General features: G+C 52.0%; 1 protein-coding gene across 7 annotated transcripts in view; it reads left to right on the forward strand.

Annotated features, from left to right (window-relative positions):
* MAP3K15 (mitogen-activated protein kinase kinase kinase 15) overlaps positions 1 to 21,273 on the forward strand; it is a 114,482-nt gene that overhangs the window by 90,759 nt on the left and 2,450 nt on the right. For 3 of the 7 annotated variants that reach the window (XM_082718283.1, XM_082718288.1, XM_082718287.1), the window contains exons 15-25: positions 306 to 439; positions 2,629 to 2,756; positions 5,313 to 5,443; positions 5,645 to 5,750; positions 14,279 to 14,436; positions 16,517 to 16,700; positions 17,469 to 17,628; positions 18,153 to 18,306; positions 19,066 to 19,251; positions 19,877 to 19,982; positions 20,811 to 21,030. In XM_082718283.1, the coding sequence (XP_082574409.1) occupies positions 306 to 439; positions 2,629 to 2,756; positions 5,313 to 5,443; positions 5,645 to 5,750; positions 14,279 to 14,436; positions 16,517 to 16,700; positions 17,469 to 17,628; positions 18,153 to 18,306; positions 19,066 to 19,251; positions 19,877 to 19,982; positions 20,811 to 21,030 (1,667 nt within the window). Of the gene's footprint in view, positions 1 to 305; positions 440 to 2,628; positions 2,757 to 5,312; positions 5,444 to 5,644; positions 5,751 to 14,278; positions 14,437 to 16,516; positions 16,701 to 17,468; positions 17,629 to 17,704; positions 17,772 to 17,979; positions 18,023 to 18,152; positions 18,307 to 19,065; positions 19,252 to 19,876; positions 19,983 to 20,810; positions 21,031 to 21,273 lie in introns of those variants that run through there. The other 4 variants (XM_082718284.1, XR_014307339.1, XM_082718285.1 and 1 more) reach the window with 4 other exon arrangements.

Below are 21,273 nucleotides of genomic sequence, written 5' to 3' on the forward strand. Positions count from 1 at the left end.
AATTGCAACATTAAAGGGGGACAGAATCTCCAAAAGCTGAGGCTACTGAGTTCCCTATGAGCTGTACTTTTAAAATTTTTTGGATTCCATTTCCTAGAGTCATGATGTGAATATATGAATAACGGAGAATTCTACCCTTTGAAAGTAGTTACTTGGTGAAAGTTACATAACCTAAGGAATGTGACCTACCTGGTACACAAATAATGTTATTTATAAATTTTAAAATGGCAGGACAATGTTTCGGTTCTGATGGGGCTCCACCACAAGTTGTGTGGTATTTGATCCTGTTGCTTTGCCTTCTTCAGTATGAGTATGACCACGATGTGAACGGCGATAGGGTCGTGCTGGGGAAAGGCACGTATGGGATCGTGTTTGCTGGAAGAGACCTGAGCAACCAAGTGCGCATAGCCATCAAGGAAATCCCGGAGAGAGACAGCAGGCAAGTCAGCGCGGGCCTTCCTCGTTCTCCGGTGCCACCTCCACACCCAACCCCCGGTGCCATCTCCACACCCAACCCCCGGTGCCCAGCACTGACGGCACAGCGGACTTAAAAATGAAGGCGTTGGGCCTTCAAAAAATGGTAGAACAGTGATTTGCTTTTTTTCTTTGCATGTTATAAGTAGGTGGAGAAAACGGAACAACTTTAGTTAGGAGGCATGTGGATTGCTGAGAGTCATATTTTAAAAGAAAACTATGGTTTTATTTCCACTCATCAACTAGGTCTAAAGTTGTACATTTTTACATAGATGGACGTTGGCAAATTTTTTTAAAATGCGACTCAGGGCTTTAATTCATAATGTAACAATTTTAAAGGGCATTGACTTATTCAGATGTATCATTACAGAAAATCAAATGTGCCGGATAGAAAATCAGCTTTTTGCGAAATAGACTTCTTCTTTTTTATACCCTGCCCTTTAACCTCACCCTCATTCATTTAGGGCTTTTTTTTTTTTTTAAACCACCACTGTTACTTACTCAATATTTTTTCGAGTCTAATAGATATTTATTCCTTTTTAAAATTCACACCCCCCCCCCATTCTAGACAAGAATGTGGCAGTGTTGACTGCCGAGTATTTTTGTAGAGAAACTATGTACAGAGTAATGGCCACCACAGAAGAAAGAATAGCTCTGTCCTCCACAGGCGTGTTCAGATGACGTCTGCGTGTTGCCGTCAGTGCTGACACTGATGGACCCGTACAAAGAGCATCCCATCCTGGTGGTCAGCGAATTGTTAGGGATGGGTTACAAGTGCTTTCTAGCAGCTATAAGACCCTTCATCTTTCATCTATTCGTTCATTCGCTCATTCAATTTGTCTGTCTTTTCATTTATGATATTTGAGCTCAAAGGCCAGGTCTGAAATGAACTTCTCTAGCTTCTTCTAAGGGTGGGAAAGATTAAATGACTTCTTCAAGGACATGAGGAAACAAGACTGGGATCCAGTCTCTTGAGTTCTTTGTCCAGTATTATGTGTCTTATGCTCATGCCAGATAAGGTGGTGCAGTTGTGTTTTAGGGGGAAATTGCTGGCATGGACCGCCTCCTTTGACTGGTTGCAATAGTTAAGCTTTTCATTGCCCGTAGATTTTCCAGGAATTGTAGAGCCAGAGGGGACCTTAGAGACTGTTTTTGTCCCGTTCCCTAAATGTATAGCTGACCCTATGGTGTTGGGCACCTCTTGGCCAGATTCTGGGCTGGCCCTGGGGGCCGACAGGTGCCGAGGATGCTGTCCCGGAGGCAGGGTGCTCCTGGCTTGGTAGGGAATGCGGATACCTTGCCTGGGGGTCAAAGTGATCAGTACCGCAACGCGAGGGGGTGCAGGTATACAGAATGCTTGCGGAAGAGAGAAGAGGAATCACTTCTCCTGAGTGAGTTGTGATTAAGTTTGAGGAAATAAATCCTCTTTGAGCAGATCTTTGAGTGATGAGTCGCAGTTCATCTGGCAGAAAAGGGGAGGCCAGTGCATTCTATGCTGAGGAAAAAACCGGAGCTGTTAAAGCACAAAGTGTATTCAGAGAACAACAAATTATCTGCTGTGACTTGAAGGTAGGGTGGGGATGGGGTGCTCTTAAGATGAGGCAAAATTTTCAAAAGATGTAGTCTGGTTTGAGTTTGAAGGTCTTCCTGTGCCATGTTAAGCATAATGGTCTTGATGTGGACTTGACAAAGAGAAGTGATCTGATAAGGTGTGTTTCACGAAGAGGAAATATGGCCACCGAAGGAGAATGGGCTAAAGAAACCAGACACTGGCTCGGAGGTCCATTAGGTAGCTCTTGGCTATAGTGTAGACTGCATCTCTGGAATGAGGCCTGAAGGCAGCTGAACATAGAACCTTCTGGAACATCTCTCTTCATGAGAGGCAGAGGAAGAGGGCCTGCTCAGAGAGGCAAAGGATAGTAGGAGCATTGAGACCTTCACATGAGCAGTCATTTACAGAGTAGCCCCTGCACACCGGGCACGCCAGCAGGTGCCCGAGACCCTAAACACACCTTGGCCTTCCGCAGCCCTGTGTGGCCCGTGTTACTGTCCCTTGTTCTACAGATGGGAAGCTGCCTACTCTCATGGGAGCCAAGAGACCGTTTCCAGAAGGAAGGATCTGGCAGGTGACCCTGGCTTTGCTTTCCTTCCTAGGTACTCACAGCCTCTGCACGAGGAGATAGCCCTGCACAAGTACCTCAAACACCGCAATATTGTTCAGTACCTGGGCTCCGTTTCGGAGGACGGCTACATTAAGATATTTATGGAGCAGGTGCCTGGGGGTGAGTAGTCCCTAGTATTGCGGTCTCATACACGGGAAAGCACTGATGAAACTGTAATGGGAACGTCGTCCTCCTCCTTGCCATTTAAAAAGGGACAGACCTTTTAGAGGCGGGAGAGCATGTGTTTCTCAGAGGAGCTGGATACCAACTTTTCATGTGTCACGCACATAGGCTCTTTGGCGTTTAATTCAGTCATCAGATATTCATTGAGGATCTACTGAGTGCCAGCCGCTGGGCTGAGCGCTGGACGCAGAGGAATAAAGCATAGTCTCCAGCCTTGAAGCCCTCACAGTCTAGGCATTGAAAGATAATTTGGAGACGAGGGGATAGCGGTTTTAAAAATGACACTGCATGGGGCGCCTGGGTGGCTCAGTGAGTTAAAGCCTCTGCTTTTGGCTCAGGTCATGATCCCAGGGTCTTGGGATCGAGCCCCACATCGGGCTCTCTGCTCAGGAGGGAGCCTGCTTCCCCCTCTCTCTCTGCCTGCTTGTCATCTCTGTCTGTCAAATAAATAAAATCTTAAAAATAAATAAATAAAAATGACACTGCAAAATAACATGTTTACTGTGACATCCTACCCCAGTGCCTTAGCCACAAAATCCCCCCATTGTGGGCAGTATCGTGGCGGGGATCACGGGGAAGGATTCCTCTGATCTACAGCCAGAATGTCTCTCTTGAGTTGGTCCCTCCATCTGCAAGCTGTGGGAGCTCAGGCAAATTCTTTACCTCTGTGCCCCCTCAGTTTTCTGACTGAATAGATGAATTATAAAATTGGAGTAATAATATTTACTCTAATGCTTGGCTCTGCAATAATTATTGGAGCAATGAAGACCCTAGCTCAGTGGGTTGTTGGATGGATCAAATGAGATAGCATATGTGAAGCTTTTAAAACGGTGCCTGGCAGAGAGCAAGAGCTCAAGAAATGTTCATTTAAAAAATAATAATAATGATGATGATCTGAGTACAAACACCAAACCTTCAGTTAGAAATCTGTATTCAGGGGTGCCTGGGTGGCTCAGTGGGTTAAGGCTGCCTTCGGCTCAGGTCATGATCCCAGGGTCCTGGGATCGAGCCCTGCATCGGGCTCTCTGCTCAGTGGGGAGCCTGCTTCCCCCTCTCTCTGCCTCTCTGTCTACTTATGATCGCTCTCTGTCAAATAAATAAAATCTTTTTAAAAAAAATCTGTATTGAGGGGCATCTGGGTCGGTTAAGCATCCAACTCTTGGTTTCGGCTCAGGTCATGAGATCGAGCCCTATGTCAGGCTCCGCACTCAGCGTGGAGTCTGCTTGGGGTTCTTCTCTCTCCCTCTCCATCTGCCCTTCCAGCTCATGCTTCCTCGTGTGCACGCACAGGCTTACTCTCTCTCTCTAAAACAAATTAATATTTTATAAAGAAGAAATCTATATTCATTCATTCCTTTATAACCAACAGTTATTAAGAGCCTACTATTCTATCAAGAGCCTAACTGTATATTGTGAGCCAGGCAGTGGGCTAGATTTTGAAGGTTATATTAAGGATAAAATACAATTTCTTTTCTCAAGCTGCTCCTAGTCTAGCAAATATGTCGGTCACTGTTCACATTGATCAATTTTTCCAAGGGTGAGGTTTAAGGACAACAGAACTAAACATGTGCACATCCTCTTTTACAGATAGGGAAACTGAGACATAGCAGCATTCTTTCTGCACTGTGTAAGGTGTCAGGCTGAAGTTGGCTGATGTCCAGGGGCTTGCACAGTGACCCCTGAAACACATGGTCAGAATACTGTGAAGGTTGCTTTTCTTTGAGCCCAAAGATTCATTGTCCTATAAAATAAGGGCAGGGGATGGGACACCTGGGTGGCTCAGTTGGTTGGACGACTGCCTTCGGCTCACGTCATGATCCTGGAGTCCCGGGATCGAGTCCCGCATCAGGCTCCCAGCCCTATGGGGAGTCTGCTTCTCCCTCTGATCTTCTTCTCGCTCATGCTCTCTCTCACTCTCTTGAATAAATAAATAAAATCTTAAAAAAAAAAATAAGGGTAGGGGTGTTAAGGCAGTCCTGCTCCTGTGGCCCGGCACAGGGGGCTTCTCTCATTGAAGATGAACAGACCCAGCCTCCTCGGATCCTAGTCTCTGTCTCCCTAAATGGCCCCTCATTCTGGTCCTGTCCACCTCTGAGTTGAAGACCAGGTATAAAATGGGCTTTAACCCAAGCTGAGTGGCCAGGACATTTGTGCCATCTCTGCAGCAGGGGCCTGGCCTCCCCAGGCCAGAGCACCTCACTGTGCACTCTCCTCCCGACTTTGTGCAGCGTGATGGACTGTGTAAAGCCAAAGGGAGCCCTGCTGCATTTCAGAGGTCCCAAGGGGCTCCCATTCCCCCTTCTGCTGCCGCTCCTCCTCCAGCCGCATGGCATGCACGACTGGGAGCCGGCAACAGAGGGAGGAAAGAAGAGCCGGTAGCCGCCGTGCAGCAATATTGGCTTGCTGGACGATGTGGACTAAGAAACCGCACCTTGCTTGGTTTCTGTGGAATCTTCAACACCCTGCTGAGTTTTCTGCTGTGTCTGCTTCCAGGGAGCCTTTCTGCTCTTTTGCGATCAAAATGGGGACCAGTGAAGGAGCCCACCATCAAGTTCTACACCAGACAGATCCTGGAAGGCCTGAAGTATCTCCACGAAAACCAGATCGTGCACAGAGACATAAAGGTACTTGCTTGTTGGCACCAATGAACCTCGTTGGTGCCCCCGGGACCCGCCAGCGGTCAGCTGGGCTGTCTGCAGACGGCTCAGCTCAGAGAAGGGAAGGGGCTGAGCTCGGCCATCCCCAGAGTGCCAAGCCTAGACTTGCTAGAGACTTGACACTGTTTCTTAAGGTCCAAGGCGTTTGATGTTCCTCCTTTTCTACAGGGTGATAACGTTCTGGTGAACACCTATAGCGGAGTGGTGAAGATCTCTGATTTCGGCACCTCCAAACGGCTTGCAGGAGTGAACCCGTGCACCGGGACTTTCGCTGGTAAGTGGGCCGGGGCTGGGGCGCGGGCAGCCGCGCTGGAGTCACGGTTCCCGAGCACAGTGTGGCTGGTAACAGAAGCCGACCATGTGTTGTCCCCAACTTTGGGGATTGGAACCTTATAATGGCACACTGAGCCAGCGACCTGCGGCCCCGAGAGTGCCTTGCTGTCGTTGTCTTCAAAGGTTGGGTAGGTGGGGTGGTCTCCTTGAGGTTTTCTGAGGGTTTCTAACCAGTCAGTGAAATAGCATCATCTTTTTTAAGTTCATGTTGTGAGTAATTCAGCATCATAGTGGAGCTCAGACAACTCGTGAGAGCGCTTTACTGGTCTGTCATAAAAACTGCCTGTTAGGGCGCCTGGGTGACTCAGTGAGTTAAAGCCTCTGCCTTCGGCACGTATCGTGATCTCAGGGTCCTGGGATCGAGTCCCGCATCGGGCTTTCTGCTCAGCAGGGAGCCTGCTTCCTCCTCTCTCTCTCTGCCTGCCTCTCTCTGCCTACCTGTGATCTCTCTCTGTCAAATAAATAAAATCTTAAAAAAAAAAAAACCCTGCCTGTTACCCTACTTCTGGTACCTCGTGCTTGGATATGGTTACCTTTCCAAGGGAAGCTGATTGTTCTGGGGGGGGGGGGCAATTGGATTTTCTTCTCTGTGTGTCCGTGACGGGCCCACGGAAGCGGCGAGAGGGACAGCTTTCCGTTTACAAGACCAGCGCATCAAGTGGGGTTCGAAAAGCTACCCGTGGCTTTTTTTAAAATTCCTGCTTCAAAGGAACTGGTCCCTGGAAGGAAGTACTGATTTTGAAAAAGGAAAGGTTTGTGGTCCCATAAGGTATGATAAAAGGATCACGAAGATCCTGCTTGAGGGAATTAAGAAACACTGCGTAGACTCTGCTGGTTCTGAAGGGAGCAGGGCCGTTCTCTGCCCTCGGGGCACTGAGCTCTGGAGCGGGCAGACTTGGCCTCGGCTTTGAAAAAACTTCTCCTCAACAAGGGGTTTGTTGTATGACAACCACTGGACGCCCACAGTGGAGACATATTCTGTATCTAAAGAGAACTATGATTTCTCAGGAATGACGTCTCCGTTGTAACAGGGGAAGAGGTATGCGCACCTCAGAGTGGGAAACTCACCCCAGGGATTCTGCCAGAACCTTACAGAGTGTGTTGAATTTTCATTTATTGTTTCTGATGTAAAGATGCACATATCAACGTGTGTGAGTACGTATGTATGTATGACTGCCGTGTTTTTTCATTACCCTAACTGAAAATGACTTCTTTCTTTCTCTTTAGAAGCCAGCAGTTAGCTTGGCAGTATGTAGCAAGAGGGCCTCTGATATGACAAGGAGTTATTTCAAAACATGAAACCCCTGACAATTTACCTTGTAATTAGCATCCCCAAGGAGAAGAAACAATCCACAAAGAAAATGCATGTATAATCCATTATCGCATATGCTATTTTCCCAAGTAATTGACTTGAGGAGGCCTGCATTCTGCATTGCAAAATAATGCAGGGGTGTTTGGGGGATAATAAAGAAGGGGTCTCATTTTGGGTAGGAAATTCCCCTGCATATCATTACTCTTTGCAACACAGAGCGGTTCTGTCCAGAAGTCTCAGCTGGTTCCTACAGAGCCCCACTTAGATGCCTGGGGACATGGCGGGGCTTTTCCGTGCAAATGTCCGGAGGCTGGCAGAGCCTGGAAGGGGAGCCAGAGGCTCGGGCAACTTGTGGCCCTGAAGCCTCCCTTCCTGTGTTCCTCTGAAGGGTTTTCATTCTAGGTATAAGCCACCTAGAATGGGAGGAAGGGCCTTATGGCTAGAGTCAGCCCCCTTTGCTTCTGGGTTTGTTTTTTTTTTTTTTTTAACAGCTTTATTGGGGTATAAAATGTACCCGTTTGAAGTGCACAATCCACTGGTTTCTCATAAATTTTCCAAGTTGTACAGCCTTAGCCACGGTCCAATTTTTGAACATTTCCATCACTCCAAAAAGGTCCCTGTGCCACCTTGTAGTCAGCCCCCATCCCCACCCCAGCCCCAGGTGACCACGGATGTCCTCTCTGTAGAGATTCGCCACTCTGGAGAGTTCATACAGATGGAAGAGTGCGCAGTCCTATCTGTCCAGCTGCTGTCACTTTGCATAACCTGTTCCAGGTCCATCCACGCTGGGACACGTGTCAGTACTTCGGACCTCTGAATGGTATTCCAGGGTGTGGATAGACCGTGTTTTGTCCATCCGTCTGTCATTCAGTGGTCATTGAGATTATTTCCACTCTTTGACCATCGTGAACGGTTCTGCTGTGAACAGTCAAGGACAAACCTTTGTGCAGACCTGAGTTTCCGCCCCTCTCGGGTAGATGCCTAGGAGTGGCTCTTGGGACAAGAACTCTGTTCCAGTCTGTGGCTGTGACCATCCTTGGTTCAAATTCTGGCTCATCCACTCGCTTGCTAGCTGTGTGACTTGGGGCACATTCTATCACATCTCTGGGCCATATGTAGTTTCTTCATAAATAAAATAGAGGTGCTCCCAGTACTACCTCAGAGGGTTTTTATGAAGATCAAATAAGTTAATATTGGCAAAGTGCTTTGACAGTACCTGACTCACAGCCAGTGCAATGGAAGTATTTGTTAATAAAATAAATACTAATTTATACTTAGAAGTCCCAGGTGATTAGGGCTGAGAGGAGCCTTTGAGAGAATCAGGTTTCTGTGGGTAACTAATATGTTCCACCTGTCAAACCTAGAGGCTGTAATCATAAAAGTCATCTCATCTTTTTTTTTTTTTTTTTCCAAAAGACTTTATTTATTTATTTGACAGAGAAAGAGAGACCAAAAGCACGGGGAGCAGCAGGCTGTGGGAGAGGGAGAAGCAAAGTCCCTGCTCAGCGGGGTGACCGGTGCAGGGCTTGATCCCAGGACCTTGGGATCCTGACCTGAGCCGAAGGTAGATGCTTAACCGACTGAGCCCCCCAGGCGCCCCAAAAGCCCTTTCCTCTGTCTCCCACTGCCCTCTATATCCTGTCCAGGGCAGGAGTCTTTTCCTGAGTCTGCCAGCCATCCTGAGACAACGGAGAGAAAGTCTTAATGGCCCTCGGAGACGCAAACAGTCCGGATTGGATAACTGAAAGGGGCCCTGCTTGGTACACTGGTCCGCGCTCTGGTCCTGGTTCCAGGGGACAGCGCTCTTCCCCTGTCGCGGCGGGTCTAGCAGCAAGTCAGCTCGGAGTCTTACCTTTTCTCCCCCGACTCCCACCTCTAAAAAGACCCCAGGCGCACCTGGCTGGCTCAGTCGGTTGAGCGGCCAACTCTTGATTTCCGCTCAGGTCATGATCTCAGGGTCGTGAGATTGAGCCCTGCTTAGAGCTCTGCACTGGGCATAGAGCCTGCTTAAGATAAATTTTCTCTCTTTCTATCTCTCTGAGCGAGTGCTGAGTTGCTGAGTTGCCACGGGGCACAGCCCTAACCCGACTCCTGTACTGAGAGGGTAGCTCCCCCCGGCACAGCGGTGTCTAAAGAAGTCGCTTTCAACACCCCCCACCTCCAGACTCGCCTCTCTCCATCTTCTTAACCCCTTGATCCAGGTGGAAGGCCCCTGGGCTGGGGGCCTGTGTGCGAGGTGTGTAACCAGTTGTGCCAGACCCTCTTGGAAACATGGACCTGTCAATGGTCTCTCGCCCCGTGCCATGGTGTCTGGCTTTTATCTCAGCACCTCGATCAAAACATCTAAATTATTGCCCTGCGCCATGCATTTTCTCCTGTTGCACAGTTGTCTAGGAGCCACCACTTGATTTCATGCCCCCAGGGGCCTGGGTCAGTGCCTGCTGCTCTCCTGTCACCATGTTTTGAACTCTGCACCCTTGCTCGGGTCATAGCTGGCTGGCCGATTGAGTGACCCGTGTGTGGGCACACCTTGGGGGGACATGCACTTTAGAAAGGATGTGATGCCCTTAAGAGAGCCAGACGAAAGGCAAGCAAGTTTCCTAGCATTAATGCATTAATCAGAGGCCTACCCGCCCTGCCCCACCACACCCCGCCACACCCCAGTTGGCATTTTTACTTGGTTTCTCCACAGAAGCCATTTTGGTGCAGCTGACGCACACTGCTTAGGGACAGTCTCTTGAAAGAGTTGTGTGGCTCTGTCTCTGTTGGACATTTACTGTGAATGGACGCTTTTTCTAGGAGTATGGTAGTCAGTGAAACGGAGCCCCCAGTTTCCTGTTACTGCTCTCCACCTTCCAGTTACACTGGAACGAGTCACATCAGGGCTTCGGAAATCCTTGCATCGAGTCTGCTTTTGTTCAGGCTGCATCTGTTTCCCTTGTGCTCCTGCTGGATTCCTTGTATCGGTCAGCGATGTCATGGTGAATGGCTCCAGATGTGCAGAGAGAAGAGCTCAGTTCTCCCCTGCCTTCTCTGAGCCTCATTTGTCTCCTGTATAAAATGGGAATCACAGTAGATAGTGCCTCTGCGCAGCCTCACTAAGTTGTGAGAGTCACAGAGACTGCGAGAGGTGGTGATGTTCTGTAAGCTGTTGAGCACTAACAGGAAGTCAGGCCAGCAGTCTTCAACATGGCCGCCAGTGTCCTCCACCTCCTGCCGTTCACAGCCCTCTGTAATCCCCTCCCCTTGAACGAGGGCTGGACTTAGTGACTTACTTCTAATGAACAGATGAAAGCAGAGTGGCAATGTGTGACCTGGAGGCTAGGTCAGAAAAAAGGATGGCTTCCTTCTTGCTTGCTGTCTTTGGGTCACTTGCTGTTGGGGGAAGCCATGTCTTAAAGATCCCATGTGGTGAGAGACTAAAGCTTCTTTCCAAACCCCACCTGAGCTTGGAAGTGGATCCCCCAGCTCCATTCTGGGTTTCAGAGGACTATAGCCCAGCAGAGAACTGGGCTAGAGCCTCCTGAGAGACTCTGGGCCGGATCCACCCAACCCAGCTATTCCTGGATTCTGACCCTTAGACACTGAGATTCTAACTCTGGTTTTAAGCTCTTAACATTTTGGGGTAATTTATTACATAACAATAAATAACTAATATGGACGCCATTGCTAAGTCCCTACCTTTATAAAGGGTGATGTTCACTGTGTTTCCATACAAAGAAAATCTCGAAGTTTAGCATGAGGCCGACTTATCCTCCAGTTTTGAAATAATTGTGCCGAAGTGGACAGGTATTTGACCAGTGTCAATAAACCATTGCAGTTTCATTGAGTGATATTTTCCATGTTGTATAACTTTGTAAAAGTATATTCTCTTGCTCTTTTAAGAATTAACTTTCTGGGGCACCTGGATGGCTCTGGTGAAAGACTATGCAATTCTTGATCTTGGGGTCATGAGTTTGAGCCCCATGTTGGGTGTAGAGATGACTTAAAAATAAATTTTAGGGGCATCTGGGTGGCTCAGTGGGTTAAAGCCTCTGCCTTCGGCTCAGGTCATGATTCCAGGGTCCTGGGATCGAGTCCCAAATCAAGCTCTCTGCTCAGCAGGGAGCCTGCTTCCTCTCTCTCTGCCTGCCTCTCTGCCTGCTTGTGATCTCTGTCAAATAAATAAAATCTTTTAAAAAATAAAATAAATTTTACAAAATCAACTTTGAGTGATCATGTTAGTTGGCATCCAGGCCAGAAAATCAAAATCACCCCAGTTATTTTTACAGAGAGAATTTAGTAGAAAGAACTGTTAACTGGGCCTGGGTTATCTGCCAGGGCTTGAGGGGAGCACGAGGAAGGGTAGAATCGGAACCTTTCAGGAGGGGATTACTGGGTTGAAACAGGTAATGGTGGGCGTGGCAAGATGAAGCTAGTTCTGAAAGTATGAGAGGGCAGAAAAGCTAGAAACTGGACCCAAGCCCTGCAACTGGAGCCAACTGAGGCTCCAAAGGGAAGCTCCCACAGAGGAACAGCAGCTGATGTTGGGGAGCCGATAACTTCTCCTTCCTCCTTCCTTGTAGGTACGCCTGAGCAGCCTCCATGGTGTTCTCGGGCTCTCTAGCGCCCCCGGGTGGCAGAGTCTAACAGGAAGCTGTGGCAAAGCAGAAAAGTTTGCAGAGTCCCCAGTGCAGCCTCCTAGAGCTGAGCTGAGAGATCATAGCTTAATAAACAGCACCGTGAGTCTTTCCTCCTTGAATGGCTTGTGAACTGGTCTGAGGGCACGTCCTCTGCCAAGGCCTCTCCCTTCACTATTCACAGCAGTACAAGCCTGGGAGGGGAGATTGTGTCACTGGAAGTTCCGTCCCCGGGGCTCTGGCATTTCCTAACAGTGCAGCAAGCGCTGTGAGCCTGTCTTGCCCAACCCTGCAGCCAGCCAAACTCTTCCCTACCAGGCTTTCGGCTTCAAAGACCAAAGCCATCACTTGTGTCCTACTGATCTGTTGAGCCCATGGACCCAACCCAATTTATATTGAACCTTAAGTTAGTCTGACTTTTTTTTTTAATTTTTTCTTTCTTTTCAGCGTAACAGTATTCATTGTTTATGCACCACACCCAGTGCTCCATGCAATCCGTGCCCTCCCCAATACCCACCACCTGGTTCTCCCAACCTCCCACCCCTCTTCCCTCCAAAACCCTCAGTTAGTTCCTCAGAGTCCACAGGCTCTCATGGTTCACCTCCCCTTCCAATTTCCCTCAACTCCCTTCTCCTCTCCATCTCCCCATGTCCTCCGTGTTATTTGTTATGCTCCACAAATAAGTGAGTCTGACTTTTTAAAAAATGAAATAAAAATTCTTCTCTTCAGTCTCACCAGCTATATTTGAAGGGTCCAACAGTTACCTGTGGCTAGTGACTACCACACTCAGCTGCACAGAACATTGTCATTATTGCAGAACTTTCTGTGGGAGGCACCTGGGTGGCTCAGTCCGCGAAGCGACCGATGGTCGGTGTTAGCTGAGGTTCTGATTATGATCTCAGTCTCAGGGTCATGAAATCGAGCCCCAGGTCAGGCTCCACACCAGTGTGGAGTGTGCCTGTCGCTCTCCCTCCGCGCACTTGTGCACTCACTTTTTCCCTAAAATAAATCAATAAATCAATCTTTAAAAAAAAAAAATTCTGTGGGGCAGAGCTTTTTAAATGGTCACTGGAAGGAAAAATGCTAAAAGACCATGGATCTTCAAGAGGAAGATGTAGTAGGTAAAGTCCCCCATTTTTTTTTAAACCAACAAGTCCTTTGTTTTCATTGATTAAGATTCTGAAAACCTGCTTTGGTTGCGTGATTTTGGGATAGGCACTTCTCTGGGTATCCATGTTCTCTGTCACGCCGTGGCCACCGTCCTCTACAGGTTCGCTGTTTGTTATGGACCACATCTAGTGTCTGTTGCTGCCGCTTTCCTCAGCCTTGGTTGCAAGAAAAGCCCACGAGTTCACTCCTCGAGCCCTGGTTGACCTCCTTGCCCCCATCTCTGCATTCCCTTCCCCTTCGAGGGCTGCGTCTGAGCCCCACCTTCCCTGTGGACCCCTCTGGTGGCTTGTGACCCACAGGAGAAAGTCCCCAGCCAGAGCCTTCATCATGCACTGCTTGCCATTCGGGCTGGCCCCAGGTCGCCACCTGCTGCATTTTCAGTTCTTAGCTCCCTGCCCTGTGTGAGACTTCACTTGTGGTTCCCAGAACTCGCTCTGGACTTCACACCCTTGTGCCTCTGCCCGGGCTCTTCCCTTGGCCTGAGAGTCCTCTCATCCCTTTGTCTATTTCTTTGACCTTCACGGCAAGAGGCAAGTTCATGGGCAGCACCATCTGCCACTTACACGTTCACGGCACTTACACCATTTGCCTCCACGTTCACGGCGTGGCCATGCTTTACTCGCTCGCTCTTGCCCAGTGATGGCCCGTGGCGGAGGCATGAGAGCACATGGGAGTCCTCCAGCGGCAGCTTTTGGTCAGGAGCTCCCCAGCGGCCCAGCTGAACGGTCAGAGCTGCTCTTCTGAGACGACCTCCCCACTTGTTCGTCCCCCCTCCTTTCCCACGTGCCACGTCGGCACTGAGGTTGCCGCTCTTTGTCCTTTGTCCATATATGATGGACAAAGAGGTCCTTTGCTCTTTATCCGTCGTAGACGTCTCCCCAGTAAATCTCTCATGTCTGATCCTGCCTCGGCTTTTACCTCTCAGAGAACCGAGCTGATCCAGATAGAGCTTGTCCCGACCGGAAGCAGGCAGAGCGTTCTCGGCCCCCGCTGCTCCAGCGCCTGCTGGACTTGCCCACCATCGCCCTCTTGTCTCTCTCCTCCCCTGGGTGGCTCCTCGAGGTCGGGCACTGTGTTTCTCACCTTCTGTGTTTCCCCTCTCCTGGCGCACCCTACTGTGTGCTTGTTGGTTCGGGGCCCATTTATCCTTCAAGGAACCGAGCAATCTTCTGTCAACATGACTAGTAGCCAAGGAAGGCACGTGGCATGTCTCTGATCAGAGACCGGGCGCGACCGCATCATTGACGCCTGAGAGCAGGCTTCATCCGTGGTTAGTGGGAGGGTTAAAGTTCATGCACTTGTTTACTAATGGTCCACTTAGATTTGTGAACAGCGGGGTGCCCACGATCTTTATTTTTTTCCCAATAGGCACTCTGCAGTACATGGCACCTGAGATTATCGATCAGGGGCCTCGCGGGTACGGTGCCCCGGCAGATATCTGGTCCCTGGGCTGCACCATCATCGAGATGGCCACCAGCAGGCCTCCGTTCCATGAGCTCGGCGAACCGCAGGCAGCAATGTTCAAAGTAAGACATGTTTGCTGATTGAGGATGCTGGTGTTGGGGAAATAACAAGCCAAAAGAAAATCTGCCACGAAGAACCCTCTCCACGAAGGTGGGAGAGAAAAGCAGTGCTGTCACTGAGTAAGCACTGTATCAGGATGTGACAGCTAAGACAGAAGCATGTGTCCTCTTCAGCCCAGCAGTGCTGCCCTTCATACCCGTGTTTGCAAAGGGAATGAGGACTAGTCCTCGCGTGCGCAGACTGGAGAGCGCCACGGGTCACACTGTGTCTGGGGAGGAGGGGGGGGGAACCTGGCAATTGGGATGACCGTTTGCACTAGCTAATTGGCTTTACCCAAAGGAAAAATAAAGTTCTCTAATCTTTAAGACAGGTCGTTTTGGGGCGCCTGGGTGGCTCAGTCAGTTAAGCATCTGTCTTCGGCTCAGGTCATGATCCCAGGCTCCGGGGTTTGAGCCCCGCGTCGTCGGGCTCCCTGCTCTCTCCCCATCTCCCTCAACCCGTCCTCCTCTCGGGCAAATAGGTACAATCTTTGGAAAAAAAGAAAAAGGAGGGAGTTTTGGAGCAAGTCTTTACTTGAGTTAGGCTCTTCCCTTCGCGCCGAAGCTGGAGATGGGGATGTGTTCCTGGATGTTGGCATTTCCAGGAGTTGGCCCCAGGTCCTTGAAAAAGACATACTTGGCAAGAGGTTTATTCAGCTTTTAGGAAGATTCACATGCCTCTCACAGAGACCAAGAACTTGAAATTACACGTTTTTTAAAGTAAGTGTTCTAAGGGGGGGTCTCCCCTTATTTTCACCAGGGAGGATGAGGCCTCTTATTTTGGAAGGCAGCTATGCTCACCACTATACCACCAATGCTGGGGCCTCTTATTTTGAATGCGTGTTTGCCCTTAAACTGGGCAAGGCTCAAAGGCCACATGTGTTTGGAGGGCGGGTTTCTCGCTGGGTTTTGAAGAGGTGGGACTTTGGATAACAGATGGTGTGTACCTCGTCATTCTAAAAGCCCTCCCAGAGCTGGCAGGCAGGGCACCCACAGTCTCAACAGGACCCTGAACTCCGGAGCTGGGGGACAGCAATGACCTTCCCCGTCCTTCGCATTGGGCCGGGATGGGGCCAGCTGCGGTTGGGGAGGATCAAACCCGCGGAGGCGTGATGGAGAGTGGCCGGTGCTGAGGGAACCGGCAGGGCCCGACCGGGGCGCAGTGAGGACACCCGGCGGTCCAGGGAGGTCGGGGTGAGGTGAGGTGTCTTTGAGCCACCACCACCAGGAGCTGGAAGAGGCGACAACTGAGCCACTGCAAGTTTCAGGGGGGGAGGGGGCCCTGGCAGCAGCTCGAGTGAAGCTGGGAGAAAACCAATGTCTGTAGTCTGAGGGCACTGGGTTTGTGGCCCCCGGAGTGCCCGCAGAGCACCTCTGGAGGCAAGCCGCTCCTTTCTTCTCGGGGCTCCTGAGAATTTCTGTCTCTGGCCCCCTCGGGCCGTTCCCTTCCTGCCCCTCAGGGGAGGGGCGTCCCCTGTCCTGTGTCCTGCACCTCCCATCTGCCGGGTATATTCCATCCAGTGTTTTGTGTTCTCAAAATGTAACACTGGACCTAAAAGCTTGTATTTGATTGTGGCCAGAACAGTTAACGTGAGCTCTGCCCCCTTAATAAGCCTGAAAGCGCGCCCCGCGGGTCAGCCGGGTCCAGGGCCCGAGTCCAGAACAGTGTTCTCTCCGCTACGATCCTCTTGTTGAGCCGAAACCTTGTGGCCCGCTCTTAGTCACTCCCTGCTCCCCCGCCTCCAAGCCCAGACTCTGCAGCCTCCCTCCGTGCTGGTCTCAGGGCTCCAAGAGGACAAGGTCAGAAGCCCCAAGACCTCTTTCGGTCTAGGCTCTGAAACTCCTCTGATGCCACTTTCCCTGAGACCTGCTGGGCACGGCCAAGGCCAAGTCCCGGGCAGCCAGGCGGGCACGTCGGTGACAGTGGTCTCGGCCGGCCCCTCGAGCATGGCGGGGCTGGGGGAGGAACTCGGTATTAAAGGCTTGTGCAGCTGGGTGTGCTGAGGCCTCACAGCCACATCGCTCACCTCTCCCTTCAATGCAGGTGGGGATGTTTAAGATCCACCCTGAGATTCCAGAAGCCCTTTCCCCAGACGCCAGAGCCTTCATTTTATCCTGTTTTGAGCCTGACCCCCACAAACGTGCCACCGCGGCCGAGCTGCTCCAAGCAGGTTTCTTAAGGCAGGTGAACAAGGGCAAGAAGAACCGAATTGCTTTCAAGCCGGCAGGTGAGGTGTACCCGGACAGCCGGGGGCGGGGCTGCGTCCGGGACTCGGCGATGCCCGGGCTCCGTCACTGAGCGCACCGAGCCTCCCGCCTGGTGCCCGTTGCCGGGAAGAGTGGCAGGGACAGGAGTCCCGGCTGGGGGAGTTGTCCCACCCCAGCCAGCGAATGGCCCTTGATTTCCCGACAGGTGCAGGGAGCCCCTCAAGTGACAGCGGTACGCCCCCTTGGTAAAGTTCTTCCTTTGGGATTGTGCCGAGGAGGGAGGCGCAGAGGTTGCCCTGGCTGGGGTTTGGAGTCTTCCCTGCGTGCAGGGCCTGGCCTCCCCCCGACCCCGTGCTGCCCCCGACCTTGATTAAGGAGCACATCGGGGGAGTTTGCCTGTAGCAGCTGTCCCCCAGGCCACAGAAGCCAAGGGACCCCTTTTAGGGCAGTGAGTCCTACCCAAGAATGACATAAAAATGGCCTTTGCCAAGGAAGCTGTTTGGTTTCTGCTTGGTATGGATGAAGTCAGAAGCCAGGACACAGAGGCTCAGCGTCTTACTCCCAGTGTGGCTCGCTGTGTCAGCGTTTCCTGTGGGCGGCCTGGAAATGCAGCCTTGCGCCTATTTCAGACCCACTGAAGTGGAGCCTCCATTTCAGGGACCCCTGGGTGATGGACTGGACTGGCCCATTAGAGCAGCACAGACTTAGCCGGCCCCTGCATGGGTCACCTGGCCTAAGGGGCTGTCTGAGACCCCCACCCCCGCCTCCCTGTGTCGCTCCCCATACAGAGAGTCCCCGGGGCACCGCCCTAGCCCTGCCCATGCCGGGGGAGCCCGTGGGCAGCAGCAGCAGCGAGCATGGCTCTGTCTCCCCGGACTCTGACGCCCAGCTGGATATCTTCTTCGAGAAGGCCCGGGCACCTAAGCACCGGCTCAGCCACCTGCTCAGGTACGGCCCACCCCTTCTCTCCACTCTGGGCCTCTGAGGGGGTGCTTGCATTCACCGGAGGCCAACTACCTCCCAGGTCAAAACCAGACAGCCACCAGGGGCTTTGGCTTGCTTTCTGCGTCATCAATAGGCCAAAGGTGCAGGTAAGGTGGGCAGTGGCTGAACATTCACTGCAGCCACTTACATAACTCTCCCTCCTCCCCCCCCCCCACCTTCCTCCACACTTCTTATCTCCTATCCTCTTTGCCCCTCCTCCCATCATCCCCTTAATTGTCCCCTTATTCTCTCCCCCTTCCCCCCCTCCTCCCCACCCCACCTTTCCCCTCCCTTTCCTAAAACTGGTGCTCCTAGGGTTAGAAAAAAACACCGCCTCTCTCTTCCATCGGACTACAGTTTCACCTTGGTAGGGACGGGGGGGGGGGGGGGGGGGGGGGGGGGGGGGGGCTTGGCCCTTCCCCCGTGGCATCCAACCCTCGAGACTTTGTCCTGGGACGCACACAATTGTCGCGTGTGTTTGTCCGCAGTGTTCCTGATGAGAGCTCAGCCTCCTCCCCAGAGGACAGGGACCCGGGCCTCTTCCTGCTGCGAAAGGACAGCGAGCGCCGTGCCATCCTGTACAAAATCCTCTGGGAGGAGCAGAACCAAGTGGCTTCCTACTTGCAGGAGTGCGTGGCGCAGGTAGGGCTAGGTCAGGGGAGAAGCTAACCCCGCCCCCTTTGCCCAGGAGCCAGGTCCTGGAACAGGTCCCCATGGGACCGAGGCTCCTGCTACCCCGGAACATTTGCGCAGTCCCAGTAATGACCATAAGTATTTCCCAACGACCTTCCCTCTTCCAACAAGACAAAAGAAAATAGGAAGGAGGAAAAAAAAAAAAAGACTCCCCTGAAGCCTGAATTTGCAAAACACTGCAGTGATCCCAGGCACAGATGGAGCGGTGCTGCCCCCTGGTGGAAAACAAGCCAAATGCAGCACGAAGCTCAGGCGTTCCCTGCTTTTGCCCTTCACTCCTCTGAATCCCCCGTTTTGAAATCCCAGCTGCGGGACGGAGTTGTCCTCAGAAGCTGGGAGAGCGGTTGCTTTGTGAAGAAAGGTTATGGATCAGAATATCTGCATTTTAACTAACTTTGGAAGCGGGAAGTTCTTTTTTAGGAAGAGGCCATTTGCCCTTCTATGAAGTAGGCTTTCTAACGAGGAGGGGTGGGGCAGTTGCACAGGGTTCGGCAGGAGAACGGACCCATTCCCAGAGGGGTTTAGTGTCTGTGTGTGTATGTGTGTGTGTGTGTGTCTCCCCGGGAGGAGAGGAGCCACGTGAAAAACAATAGGGAATTCCAGAAACAGACCCCTTCGCACCTGGGTGCCCACATAATACTTGTTGGAATTCCCCTTCCTCTCTGACTTAATGAAAGTGACTTTGGTGGGGGGCGGGGCGGTGAGCAGAGTTCGGAAGACTTGCATCTCTCGGTTGGCCACATCAAGCAAATAATTGGGATCCTGAGGGACTTCATCCGCTCCCCGGAGCACAGAGTGATGGCCTCCACGATATCAAAGCTGAAGGCGGACCTGGACTTTGACAGCTCGTCCATCAGTCAGATTCATCTGGTACTGTTTGGATTTCAGGATGCTGTAAGTGTTCTGTCTGGCCCTAGAGAACGTGCTAGAAGGCAGGAAGCCCACTGAAGTGGCTCAAAGCGAGGACCACTGAGTTCAGTTACCATTTTCTGCCATAGTCCCCTGTTTCGTCTAACCTGCTTACACCTAAACCCTTAGTTTCCGGAGTTCCTTCTGAACACAGAGTACGCACGTACAGGTGAACGAGAGCAGAAGCGCAGGACTTCGAGGACTCGGGGGTGGGTGGCATCTGCCAGCTGAGGCGGTGTGGGGTTTAAGCTTAGGTGTCTGTACGAACAGATGTGAGTTGTGGCTGGCCTGCCCCCGTGTCTGGTCCAGCTTTGTGTCCCACGCCCCAGGGAAGAGCCCGACCTTTCAGAGGTGCTCAGGAAACGCTCCTGGACTAAACAGTGAAGAGGCCCCGGGGTGGGAGATGCCATCCCCGCCCGGCCCCCAGACCCAGCACGACTCAGGGGCAGCTTGCAGGAAGCCTCTGTCTGGAAGAGACAGGAAGTCAGGCAGAAACACAGAGCAGTGTGGCGGACATTTTATTTCAGAGTCGAAGTTAGCTAGAAGGAGTAAGAACTCCTCTTTCTTACGAGGACCACAGACCAGAAATCTGGATTTTTGTGATTTGCAGGTAAATAAGATTTTGAGGAACCACCTAATTAGGCCCCACTGGATGTTTGCGATGGACAATATCATCCGGCGAGCGGTGCAGGCTGCGGTCACCATCCTCATCCCAGGTAAGTGCTGCCTGTTGGGTCAAGGTCAGGCTCCGGCTGTGGAAGTGACCACCAGTATCCTCTGTGGTCAGCAGTTGTTTTCTCCGTCCCGCCTGGGCTGTATACTTCCCTGCAATTCAGTAAATGCTAAGAACTTCCGGAGCCCTACTTGGGTGCCCTCCCGGCACTGCCAAGGAGCCCGCGTGGAGACGGAGCTTGTGATCTGAGAGCGGGAGCCCGGGCCTGAGGGCCAGGGACCGGCAGGCCGCCCTCTCACATGCTCGGAACGCCGACCGGAGGCTGGAGTGAGTGGCTCTCTCTCCTGGCAGACTCCTGTGGTTGTACTCTCATTTGTGAAATGTCCGAGCAGCGGAAGGCCCAGGTCCGCTCTCCTGTGCTGACTTGATCCCAGGGAGGGAGGCTCCAGTCGCCTTCTGTTGATGCTGCCGCTCGCTCTCTCTCGACTTGGCTCCCTCCCTGTCCCAGCGGCTTCCCCGAGGAGCTTGTTAGGCCCCAGGACTTCATTACGCCCCACTCCAAGCAGGTGCCTTTCTTTAGTAGGAAGAATCCAGGCCCGGTAGGAAGCCTGGCTGTACCTTTTAAAGACTGTCCTTGCGTGATTTAACATCAGCCTCGGTTTGGTCCTCTATAAGCTGGGGATGATCATCTTTTCACCGCAGAGAATGGAGCAAAGTCGTCTCCTCCCCATCGGTAACGCCAGCTGTCCCGATGGAGCATCACATCGGCCGGGCCGGCCTCCGAGCGCTCTCATGTGCTGGCGCCGGACATAAGCGACGCTGTGCCCCGGCCTTGCCTAACTGTGCTCCTCTCTCCCCCATCCTCTGGCAGAGCTCCGGGCCCACTTTGAGCCTGCGTCGGAGACCGAAGGGGTGGATAAGGCCGCGGACGAGGCAGAAGAGGACTATCCCCAGGCAGACCTGCCTGGCCGGCAGGCACATGTGGCGTTCAGAGGGAGCAGCCCCCCTTCAGCGGGTGCCCCCCAGCCCCAGCAGCTCCAGCACCAGCACCTGAGCCTGCAGCTGGGCGAGCTCAGACAGGAGACCAACAGGTGGGCAGGGATGGGACGGTCACCGAGGCCAGTAAGGGAATCTGTGGCCTTGCTGAGGGTCCCCCCTCCCCCCAAGAGAGCTGGTCTCTTTAATTCACTTCCTGGCACATAGTAGGTGATGTTAAAATGTTTGTTAAATGAAGGAAAGGATTGTCATTTGCTCTGGGCGATCGCATCCTGGGTGGACTTATGAAAACCCAACCCGCAGGCAGAGCAGACTAGACAGTGCTCGGTCCAGAGGCC

Source organism: Mustela nivalis (assembly GCF_964662115.1).
Source record: "Mustela nivalis genome assembly, chromosome: X".
Lineage (NCBI taxonomy): Eukaryota > Metazoa > Chordata > Mammalia > Carnivora > Mustelidae > Mustela > Mustela nivalis.